The sequence below is a fragment of the Coffea arabica genome, chromosome 4e (assembly GCF_036785885.1).
Source record: "Coffea arabica cultivar ET-39 chromosome 4e, Coffea Arabica ET-39 HiFi, whole genome shotgun sequence".
Taxonomy (NCBI): domain Eukaryota; kingdom Viridiplantae; phylum Streptophyta; class Magnoliopsida; order Gentianales; family Rubiaceae; genus Coffea; species Coffea arabica.
Genome location: NC_092317.1, coordinates 47792286 through 47804389, shown reverse-complemented (window position 1 = coordinate 47804389; position 12104 = coordinate 47792286). Strand labels below are relative to the sequence as shown.

General features: G+C 34.4%; 1 protein-coding gene across 2 annotated transcripts; it reads left to right on the top strand.

The window, feature by feature from the left end:
• The first annotated feature begins 6311 nt into the window (after positions 1-6311).
• Positions 6312-11605, top strand: LOC113741377 (LRR receptor-like serine/threonine-protein kinase FEI 2). Of its 2 annotated transcripts, XM_027268896.2 has the most exons (13): positions 6312-6846; positions 6994-7129; positions 7258-7329; positions 7429-7500; positions 7605-7676; positions 7758-7829; positions 7931-8002; positions 8568-8674; positions 9018-9191; positions 9280-9612; positions 10526-10780; positions 10880-11013; positions 11151-11605. In XM_027268896.2, the coding sequence occupies exons 1-13, from the start codon at positions 6759-6761 to the stop codon at positions 11373-11375; spliced, it is 1812 nt and encodes a 603-aa protein (XP_027124697.1). In that variant the 5' UTR covers positions 6312-6758; the 3' UTR covers positions 11376-11605. The 2 variants fall into 2 exon arrangements, with proteins under 2 accessions (XP_027124697.1, XP_071904121.1); XM_072048020.1 differs by lacking the exon at positions 6312-6846 and having other exon boundaries at positions 7088-7129; positions 7413-7500.
• The last annotated feature ends 499 nt before the right edge of the window (positions 11606-12104 follow it).

Here is a 12104-nt window from a genome sequence, read left to right as displayed (position 1 = left end):
CAGAGAAGAAAATTAAATAATTGTTTAGCACTCTCTGTTCCTGAACAATTAAAACAAGCTGAAAAGTCAATTCTTGGGGAGACTTTTCGCGTTCATTGTGACCAAGCAAAAGTTGAAGGGGAACAAAATCGTCTGGCAAAAAAAAAGGAACTCCGTCGACAGAAGCAGAGAGAGGCTTATCATAGAAAAAAAATGCGCTTATCTTTTGGTGCTCATACATCAGAACATATTAAAGGAACTGTGCATGCTACTCCTGCTACTGAGTTAACTGCTACTATAACTACTGAATGCCTGTCGACTGAAGAGGCAGAGATTCTTAAAAAAAATATTAGTTCCACTTCTGCTGCAAACAGCATACTATGTGCTGAAGTATCATCTCCAGAAAGTCTCAGCAAAATGGAAAGTGCCACTTTCAGTGCAAACAATATCTTATTTGCTGAAGTACCATCTACTTCTGGATTAGTCATTCAAGAGCCGGTTAAGAGCAATGCAAAAGGTATATTAACATACAAACGTACGTCTAACTCATCCTTCAAATTCTACAATGTTATCTTTTACTTATTCTCATGTCCACATTATTCACTGCTGATTACTATTTTCAACCACGGATATACCCCAGTCAAACAACAATGACAAGTCTAAAAAACACATCACTATAGAAAAGACCTGAAAAATTATCTATATCACAGACGCAATCCAGCGATCTTTTGCAAAATATGCATTTCACTTAACTCCTCAACGCAATAATATAAAAAAAAATCCCATGACGCCCGCGCATCGCGCGGGGACCGCACTTAGTATGCCATATATAAAGCTTGATGCCCTTTACGGTGTTGTATTGTTAGTTCTTTCTTCTTCTTTTTATTTTTTTTGCCTTTATTATAAAGGATAAAATGGATTTATTCTCTAACAAAATAATAAAACAACAATTTTACTATAATTTCGAATCTTCCCGTATTTTTACGTTCAATTTCTCCATGTTTATCTACTATATTTGACACACATTTCTTCAATTTTTCTTTATTAACATCACCGAAATTAAGCCCATGCACTTGTTTCCCCTATAATACTTCACTTTTATAAGAGAATTATTATTACAAATATTTTTATTCTAATTAGTTATACACACATTTGAGTGTGCCTTAATCACTATTATGTATAACGAGAAAAGAATTATTGAACATGTTTGAACTAATTCTTGATAAGAAAGTTCAGAAAAGTAATGTACTACCCAACCTTTAGCTTTAGATACTTTTATTCGTATTTTCTTCATTCAGAGTTTTAATTTTTGTTTATATTCTTAATTAGGCTTGCTATAAAAATTGAAACCTAGAAATTGGAACATTCGATTTGTTTTCTTAGGGTTTGGGTATATGTATGGTGGAAGTTGGACCAGTTTTGAGTGCTTCAACTTTTAGATATAATATGGCATATCCATTATTATCCTCTTTAGTTCTCTTCGTGTAAGGCATTAATAGTGCAATATCATGCAAGCAAACTTTTCTTGCTGCAATAGAACGATGAAACTTGGCATCTTTGTGTTTGATTCGCGTTGAAAGCAGCATCTTATATTTCCACTGTTTTGCATATGTAGCTTTACGAAATATTCTTTAATTATCTTACATTTCAACCAAGAGTTTCAGAATATACAGTATACACTGAGTTTATTTGGATAGGAGTTTATTTGGATGATTTATTTGAGATAATTACTGTAGCATATTTTATGATGTGATATATGTGAGATAAAAAGGTGATTGAAATTTGTGAAGCAAATTATTTTTTTCAAATCATTCCAATCCAAACACACTCACTATCATTTTTGGATACATGTCATATATACAAAAGTTGATATTAGAATTCAAATTTGGATTAAATAATATGCATTAAAATGTGAAAATGTATACTGTCAATATAAACAAGAGGGTCCTCCTGTTTTGGAAAAAAAATTAAAAAAAATATGAAGGAATCCCGTGGCCATGTAAACATTTTTTCTTTTTTTTTTTTGCAAAAGGATAAACTTTCTTCATAAAAAAAATATGCAATTTAAGAAATGGATTATAGTTTTTAAACTTTTACAGTAGTCCCAAATTTTCTTTCGAGCATGAAAAAATGATTCTATAAATACATATTTTCGGATTTTAAACACGAGTTTGTTACTAAAAATATGAAGGTATCTCGTGGCTGTGTAAATTTTTTTTTTTTTTTGCAAAAGGATAAACTTTCTTCATAAAAAAAATATGCAATTTAAGAAATGGATTATAATTTTTAAACTTTTACAGTAGTTCCAATTTTTCTTTCGAGCATGAAAAACGATTCTATAAATACATATTTTTGGATTTTAAACACGAGTTTGTTACCCCATTTGTAAAATAGATCCACCGCCTAAATTATGGGCAACTTTGATGGCTTTTGCATTCGTGCTTCAGTTGTGTGCTTGGTCAACTTTGGTGGTTTTTGTGTTTGTACTTTAGAGTTCAGATGTGTATTTGTATCTTCATCGTATAGTTGTAGTTGCTTGAGCTCCCCTGGTGAGTGGGCAGTGGGTGGTGTCCGAAGCGGTCTGTGGGAGCCGCACAAAGCTGTATTGCCTATGTAATCTCGAGAGAAAGCCATCTGAAAAGCAACATATTGGATGTGTTTCTTTCTCCAATTGAAGACCTGGATTTGGCGGTTTTACAAGGTGAAATTTTCGCACTCTCACCTAGCTGATCTTGTTTAAACTTATTTCATTCTTGATTAGATACAAATAGTGTGTGCATAATTTTAAAAGTGATCAGCGTCACCATATTTATGATATATGTATGTACTTGTACATTTTAAATGAATGCATCATTTATTTATAATATCAAGAATTCGCAAAGATCTTAAGTCAAAGACTGACTATCTAAGAGAAAATTACAAATCAAATGAGTAAACGAGTAACAGCAATATTCAATTTACCTAAAGTCAAATTCTCCACATTTATTAACACCTATCATGTATTCAATATATAATCATTTTACATTAATCCACTTGCCTTCATTTGATCTTGATTAACATAGACCCAGGGCATCCTCACGCATTGCGTGAGGCTGAAAAAACTAGTATTGCTAAAAAGTGCAAGTTGAGATTGCACTATTGCATTACCAATAGATACGTACTTGTGTACATTTTTTTTTTGTAACTACTTTATACAAACAGTATATTGCTTTGCGCAATATTAGGATGTGCTTGATAAAACTGAAATCTGAATCCATTAACTATTAAATTATTAAGTATTAAATCTAATACATTTAAATGCATATCATATTCAGTGATAAGTGAATACCTTATCACTTAATTTTGAAAGCAAATTTTGCCTAGAAAATTCAGTACCACTTAATTAATTCAGATTTTCAATTTTTAGTTATCAAACAGTTTGATTTTATTAAGATCTGAATTCATTAAGTTTAAGTGCTGAATTGGATTATCAAACGGGAGCCTTAGGAACATGAATAAGTAGAAGAGAGGAAAAATATGAGAACAAATTATTGTGTTATTTCGTATGTTATCTATTTACATTTTAGTAGTAAGATGTGAATTGTAATTCTCAAAGTTAATCAAGTGTTCCTCTTAATGAGAGATCTTCCTGTGCTAATCCAGGTTATTTAGATTGATGGGTTGGTTGATTTAAGAATGGCAACAAGTAGGATAAAATTCGATAAATTGTGAATATTAATCTAATTATACAGTTGATAGATTTTTCTATCAGAATTTTGGTATTAATAAAGGGTACCAATTGAATCCAATAAGACGTCATTAAAAGTCGAATGCCGAATATTAGATACGTAAATATGTGGGTATGTGAGTATGTGTATAGGCTAGCAATTATGGATTTATATAATCAATTCATGAGATCAACACTCTCGTAACTTCAGTATATTCTGATTGTAGGTCCTAATAATGTTCTTGAGTTCATGATCTGAAGTTGGAAGAAAGAATTTTGCCATTCCATCTTCTAAGGGATTCTTGAATGCTTTGGTTAGTCTTTAAATACGTGTGTGTATTTTAAGAAGAAAATAATGAATAAATAAATTTCAAAAAGACAAAGAATACCAAATTAATCAGAGGAACAAAGGGTGGAAATAGTTTATGCAACTTCTAAAATATTATATGAGTGTCATAGGTTAGTGGTGGTTCGAAAGAAGTTATACTAAATAATATAATTGAAGAGAAGTGGGTTGTAAAAGTCTAAAAGATGAAGTGTATATTAGGCAGTGTATTAAATGACAGAAAATTTTAAAATTAAAAGATACTTATATATTTATACATATACATATAGTAGAACGTGAATAAGTAGAGAGGAAAATTATGAGAACAAATTATTGTGTTCTTTCATATGTTATCTATTTACATTTTAGTAGTAAGATGTGAATCAACTGTTTGGACAGCTGATTATTTTCCCAAATATATTTGTTTATATCATCATTACAGTTTTCAATACACCTTTTTATCTTCCCAATTACCTTTTTATCTCACATACATCACATCATAAAAAAGTGCTACAGTAAAAATATTTCAAATAACTTACAATTCAAACAAACATAAATTTAGATTGTTGAGTTGGGTGGTTTAAGGATGGCAACAAGTAGGATAAAATTTTTTATAAATCATGAAAACTCGGTCCAATGATTAATCCAATTATATAGCTGATGGGTTTTTTTTTTTTTTTAACATCAGAATTTAGTATTGATAAAGGTTCCAATTGATAAACTAATAAAATCTAGTAAGAGATCATTAAAAATCGGACACCAGATATTTAATACATAAAAAATACAGTATGTGGATCTGTGATAGTGTGTGTATGTTTGTATAGGCTAAGCCATTATGGATGTTTGTGATCAATTCATGAGATCAACACTCTCGTCCGTACCTTCATTATTGTCTTCTGATTTGTAGGTTCTAATAAAATGTTCTTGAGTTCATCATCTGAGTTTAGTCGAAAGAATTTGTCATTTCATCTTCGAAGGAATTCTTTGGTTAGTCTTATTTCATTCTGACCATTTGCACTTCATCCATATTATGACATTTTATTTACGTACTCCACAAAAGTTTCGAGACTGTGTAAGCCAAATGGTTAACCTGAATCCACCAGCAAACAATCAGGTTTGATAATGGAATTTAAACTCGTAGAATTGCTCATCAGAATTTAGTAAGAGATTGACGGTAAGAATTTAGTAAAAGTATTTTTTTTTACTGGATACCTTACCCATTGCCATCCCTAAATTGGTTTTAAAAATCAACAATATTCAAATCAATCAACCCTGAAAGATCAATCAACAATTTTCAAAAAACCATCCTCAAGCGACATCAGAATTTTTGCACACCTTGAAGACATCAAGGATTTTAGTTCAATATTTAGGAAATGCTCATTTGATTGTCCAAATGCTGAACAGAATAGACTAAGTAACAGATTGAGCAAACTTGCTCAAAACATAACATTTGATGAGGAATTCCTACTAGATCTTCGATGTCTTGGTACACTTTTGTATAGCTCATACGAGTCCCTACTCATTAATAGTGCGTTTGTGAGGAGAGATTTAATCAGAAAAGAAAAGAAAGTAATAGAGGAAATTAATTTTCCACCCTTTGGAAGATTTTTTCTGTCAGAAAAGAAAGGAAACGGACTGATTTGATTAGATCCATTTTGAGGCTACAGTAGAGAAAAGCTTTCCGCCCATTTTGGCCTGATTTGGACGGAAAGTGGAAAAGTGGTTACAAATTTTTTTCAAAATGCCAAATATGTCCTTAAATGGTTATTGAACAAATTTTTAATGACATATATATCAAAAATCTTTCCATTTCTTTCTTTAAACTCCCAAATATCATAAAAAACTCTTCTTTTCTTTTCTCATCCTTTCTTTTCTTTCATAACTTAAGGTTTCTTTTCTTTTCTTTTCTATCCTAAACTCCCAAACTAGCCATAAGTGTATTATGCCTTTGTCATTAATAAAATCTCCTATTGTTTCCGGGAAAAAAAAAAATCAACCAACCCCAGTCAACCCGACCTACTTCACCCGGGTTGACCCGTTTAATTACAACACTACTGCTTCTGGGACCGTGGGACATGTATTCCAAAGGATCCTCATACTGAATTGAAATCTTCTGAGATTGCATTAATTATCAGACTCGGGCAGTGCAAAGTCCCACTTTTTGGCATTTAAAAAACCAAAATCTAAGCAACAGTCCCAACTCCCCATCCCGCACCACCACATATAATATTATGGATTTGAGCATCACTCGCCAGGGACAGCACCCAGCTGTCCACTAGATTTCTATGAACCCTTCAAAATTCAGACATGTTTCCCTCTGATTATAGCTAGTTTGAATTTGTTCTGACACTCAAGAGAGTGAGCATGAGAGCTGTCTCTGTCTTTCTTTCTTTGAATCGCCCCAGTGGGCATTGGACAACGGCTCTTTCAACCTCATTGCACAGCTATCTAGGCTTGGCCACTACTACTATATACTTTCAGTGTAGTCTCCTTCTCACTCAAGACTCTAAGTCTTTTACCTTAAGCCCATTCTCTCTTTCTTCATGCTTGAGTTGGAATTATTGCGGATTTTTCATTTGAAGCAACTATAATGATCACAGGACTACACCTTTACTAAAGCCCCACTGCCCCACTCAACCGTTTTTCCTCTTCTTGTTTGGTTGGTGGATTTAACATTCTAAAATCTACAGTATACCAGTGACCTATAGCAGGGAAAACAGGAAGAAAAGCCACATTTTAGATCAAAAAATGAAAAGGGTTGTGTTGATTTTGGCATTTTCAGCTGCACTGACAGCTGCAGTTTTGAGCCAAGCGTCCTTGGCTCTCAATTCGGATGGTATTTTTTCTTTTACCTTCCATATTCAGGTTCAGCAACTTATGTTCGTGTTAAAGTTTGAATCTTTTTGTGGGATTTAAAGCCCTTTTTTGGTTACAGAAAGGATCTTTAATGTGTTTTTCTTTTGGGGACTCGTTTTTGTTTCAGGCATTGCACTGTTGGAGTTCAAAACCAGTTTGAATGATAGCAAGAACTACCTGAGCAACTGGAATGCTTCTGATGCTTCTCCATGTAGATGGACTGGCATTTCTTGTCATCCTGAAGACCAAAGTGTCATCTCTATGTGTGTTACTTTCTATTGTTTCGTTTGCAAGCTCTTTGTACTGCATTTCTTTTGCTTGAGGTTTCGTCAAACGCTTTTGATTTTTTAGCGAACAAGGCTAATTTCCTTTTTGTTTTCTATTTTTTTAGAAATTTACCCTATATGCAACTTGGAGGGATTATATCTCCCAGCATTGGTAGATTAAGTAGATTGCAAAGACTGTAAGTGCCATGACATATCTGTCCTTAATCAAGACAGTAAATTGCAACTAATTTTGGTCCATAAGTCACTTATGGATAATTAGCTCATCTCTTGACCAGGGCACTTCACCAGAACAGCCTACATGGTATGATCCCCAGTGAGATTACCAGTTGTTCTGATCTCAGAGCCCTGTAAGTGACATTGGGCCATCTCTTTTACGTGTTAGAATTTCTTATTTGTCATTTCCTATGTTATATTGGGAGTGTGAGTCTCATGGGTGAATTCCATGATTAAGGTACTTGAGAGGTAACTATCTTCAAGGTGGAATTCCGTCAAATATTGGGAACCTATCTCTTCTGACCATATTGTAAGACATTTGTGTTTCTTTTACCCAATAATGAAGAGGTTAGTTTCAATTGTGGTAATGATGCTGGTTAATGATATTTAGGGATTTGTCAAGCAATTCACTCAGGGGTGCTATACCTTCTTCTCTTGGTCGCCTGACACGTCTGCATTCTCTGTAAGTTGCCAACGCCTAGTCTGGATAGGGTAGTAAGTTGAGTTTGTTTGAAAGATAAAAATGTTTATCTCTAGTAATATGCCTGATGCAATTTATTGCAGAAACTTGTCAACAAATTTCTTCTCGGGTGAAATACCAAATGTTGGAGTTCTAAGCTCTTTTGGAAACAATTCGTAAGTCTTCTTCCCATTAATGTCATTTGGATTTTAGTGCAAGGATAAATTTGGTTGTGAGATATAAACCTTCGGATTTTCATAACCATTCTAATGATATTGAAGGAAATTGGCATATGAGTGTTGGAGCATTGTACGATTGCCTAAATGTAGGGAGTGAGTTGCTGACAAAACAGAAAAATCAACAATCAAGAATTTGGCCCAAAAACGTTCTTTTGTTGATATGTGATACGATAGAACTTTTTGTAGAAAAATTATCATTTAGATCATTTGGCCGATTCTGATCATCAGAAATGAGAGCTAAGGGCCTAAAAGTTGATGAAAGTATAATTGTTCTTTTGGCACTTTCAGTTTGGTTGTTATATCTATGCTTATATCATAACGGGTTAGCTGTATGTCTAAGAACTATCCTTACATGTTAAAGCACACAATTCAAAGAAAGATAGAAGTGCAATACTCCTCTTAGATATTAAATTTTTTTTGGTTGTATTATCAATGGGGCTGCACCAATTTCTTCGACTACTTCTTTCGAGGGGTATTCTGAATATGTTATGCTTATTCCTAGGTTTATTGGTAATTTAGATCTCTGTGGCCAACAAGTGCAAAAACCTTGTCGAACCTCACTTGGGTTCCCTGCAGTCCTGCCTCGAGCGGAAAGTGATGAAGCAAGAGGTAACTATTTATGAGTGAAATTGATTATAACTTTTGATGTTTGTGGAAGCTTTCTGGCAATGTTATTTTCCTCACCCCTAGCTGTTTTACTAAATAGTACTTGTCTCTTTTAATCGGTTCTTTACAGTGCCTACAAAAAGATCATCAAATTATATTAAAGGAGTCGTCAATGGTGCAATGTCTACAATGGGCTTTGTATTCATTGTGCTCCCTGCTTTGTACTTTATGGATGGAATTGATTACAATTTCTGATGGTTGTGGAAGTTTTTTTGGCAATACTATTTTTTTCATGCCTTGCTGTTTTACTAAATAATAATTGTCTTCTTTAATTGGTTCCTTACAGCGCCTACAAAAAGATCATCACATTATATTAAAGGAGTTGTCATTGGTGCAATGTCTACAATGGGCTTTGTACTCATTGTGCTCCTTGCTTTTCTTTGGGTCTGCTTATTGTCGAAGAAGGAAAGAGCTGCTAAAAGATACACAGAAGTGAAAAAACAAATTTACCAAGAACCAAGTAACCCTGAAGTCTCTTATGTTTGTGATTTCTACTTTCAATCTGTTTCTATGGCTCTTGATTTTTCATTTTTAACTTTTTCACACAGGTGCCAAGCTAATCACTTTCCATGGGGATCTTCCATATCCTTCATGTGAGCTGATAGAAAAAATTGAATCTCTGGATGCGGAAGATGTTGTTGGTGCTGGAGGATTTGGCACTGTTTATCGAATGGTTATGAATGATTGTGGTACATTTGCTGTTAAAAGGATTGATCGTAGCCGTGAAGGTTCTGACCAAGTGTTTGAAAGAGAGTTGGAGATATTAGGCAGCATTAAGCACATTAATCTGGTTAACCTGAGAGGTTATTGTAGACTTCCTGCTGCGAAGCTTCTTATCTATGACTACCTGGCCATGGGCAGTCTGGATGATTTTCTGCATGGTATGTTTCTCTTTCTGGGGCCACAAAATTTCATATTTGCTTGACATTTTTGACAAGCTAAATTTGAGAATAATGATTGGACTTTGCACAGACACTAATACATGTACCATTAGTAGTTTTTTGTGCTGTAATCTAAGCACTAACGTATCATCTGCCTTTCTTTCATTGGAGTTGTCATATAACCTATTTTATAGTCTGACTGCTGAATAAAGTGACAATTTCATTCTCCATGGTGTTTATATGTTTTAGCCGAGGAATGAGTTATTTATGTAACCTGGAATTTTGCAATACCAAGTAAGAGCCGTGTCAGTATTCTAAACTTCTCTTGAGCAGGAAAAATGTCATCAAATATTGATCATACTTGTCATTCTGGCTTGGTGTTATCTTAGCTTTTGGGCATGCTATGATTGTCATCACAAAATAACAATTTCAACGTGGAGAAAGTCACATTTAGCACTTCATGCACTATGAATTTCCTCTCAACTCCTCTTTACATTTACATGTACCATCAAGCCATGCCCCATTGCTTCTGCCACGAGCCTGGTAACCAATAGTATGAACCATGATCTATGTCCTTTTGTTGATTAAATGCTTCGGTTAACTGCTATTTTTCCTTGCACAATAATGTTGCTAGTCTTGCTGGTCAGGAATTATATGGCATTCTTCTATCTACTCACACTAACATTCCATAGAATGACTGAAGTCTTGTGCATTTATCACCCAGTTATCTGTGATAAAATGTCTTCAGACTATCAAATGTTTTCACATTTATCTGGAAAATCTGATAATTGATCTTCATATTGCTCATGCTCTAAGAGATAAGGAAGATTAAAACCAAAAGCCCTGTATTATGATTGGTTTAGTGATGCTTATCCAAGATGGAATCTTAACTTCTTTATTGATTCTTCATCAGAACATGGGCAACTTAACCGATCCCTGAACTGGAGTACTCGTTTGAAGATAGCCCTTGGGTCTGCTAGGGGAATAGCATACCTACACCATGACTGTAGTCCTAAGATAATCCATCGTGATATAAAGTCCAGCAACATACTTCTTGATGAGAATCTGGATCCTCATGTTTCCGACTTCGGCCTTGCAAAGCTTTTGGTAGATGAGGATGCTCATGTCACAACTGTGGTTGCTGGTACATTTGGTTACTTGGCGCCAGGTGAGTCATATACTAAATGTGAATGGAACTCTCGTCTCACCGCATATAACGTTTGTACTAGGAATATCATTTACATTTGGTTCATGATTTGGCGAACAGAGTACTTGCAGAGTGGAAGAGCAACTGAAAAATCTGACATCTATAGCTTTGGAGTGTTGCTGTTAGAGCTTGTTACTGGAAAACGACCTACTGACCCAACTTTCGTAAAGCGTGGTCTCAATGTCGTCGGCTGGGTATGCACTGAAGCATTCTTTTGTATGCTTAATGCTTAATGCTTAATGCAATCTTAAAGGCCAAAGAATACAGGTCTTTTCCTTGCAATTCACGATGTCCTTAACAGCTATACTGATTTTGGTCTGAAAATTTATAGATGAATACATTGGTAAAAGAGAATCGAATGGAGGATATAGTAGATAGAAGGTGCACCAATGCAGATGCGGAGACTGTAGAAGCTGTTTTAGAAATAGCGGCAAGGTGCACAGATGCAAATCCAGATGACAGGCCTTCAATGCAACAGGTGCTGCAATATCTAGAGCAAGAGGTCATGTCACCTTGTCCGAGTGATTTCTATGAATCCCATTCAGATTGCTCGTAACTGTATTTACTGTCAGCATCAAACTTGTATGGTTTTGGTAAAATTTCTCCATACCCCACCATGTGGGGCTGTACATTATTCTCTGAATGTGTATCTGCAACTTGGGTTGCACCTGTTTCTGTGTATTCTTCTTGAAATCTTATTCGATGATATCTGATAGCTGGTTTTTTGTACGGATGTATACCTCACCATACAATTATTTTTTCAGACAGCAAGTGCAGATTGGACTACAGCTGCTTGTCGTGTTGATGAAAGATGCATTCAACACGCTATTTTTTTTTTAACCTAATCGTCTTTTCCTGCTCATAATTTCATCATCTTCCTTCAATTGTGCTAACCGTTGCTAAGTCCTTCTGCAACTGGAAGGAGCATTGTGACATTCATTAATAGAAAGAAAACCAGAATTCTTTGCGCCCCAAAAACGATGAGAAATTTGTCAATGATGCATTTTAGTATGAGCTCTAAATATGGTGAAATAGTTTTAGTGCCTACGCGTGGAAAATCATTGTCTATCTACATGCGGTGAAATTTTAGCATGTACATGGTATGCTAGATTTTGTGGCTTATGTACGTACAGATTTCAATTAGTTTTCAGTTCCATTTTTTATGACCAATGTTGTCATTTTCCTTTTATTGTCATCTGCAGTCCTTGTTTGGATGGTAATTTTTCAAATCTTGAACATATTTTTCAATCATCTTTTTATTTCATATATATTAAATCGTTACAGT

Bases quoted from the DNA above. Each gene is read 5' to 3' on its own strand.
- LOC113741377 (XM_027268896.2), top strand. From the start codon at position 6,759: ATGAAAAGGGTTGTGTTGATTTTGGCATTTTCAGCTGCACTGACAGCT. The intron at 6,847-6,993 runs GTATTTTTTCTT...TTTTTGTTTCAG, and splicing joins CTTGGCTCTCAATTCGGATG to GCATTGCACTGTTGGAGTTC. The intron at 9,613-10,525 runs GTATGTTTCTCT...ATTCTTCATCAG, and splicing joins TCTGGATGATTTTCTGCATG to AACATGGGCAACTTAACCGA.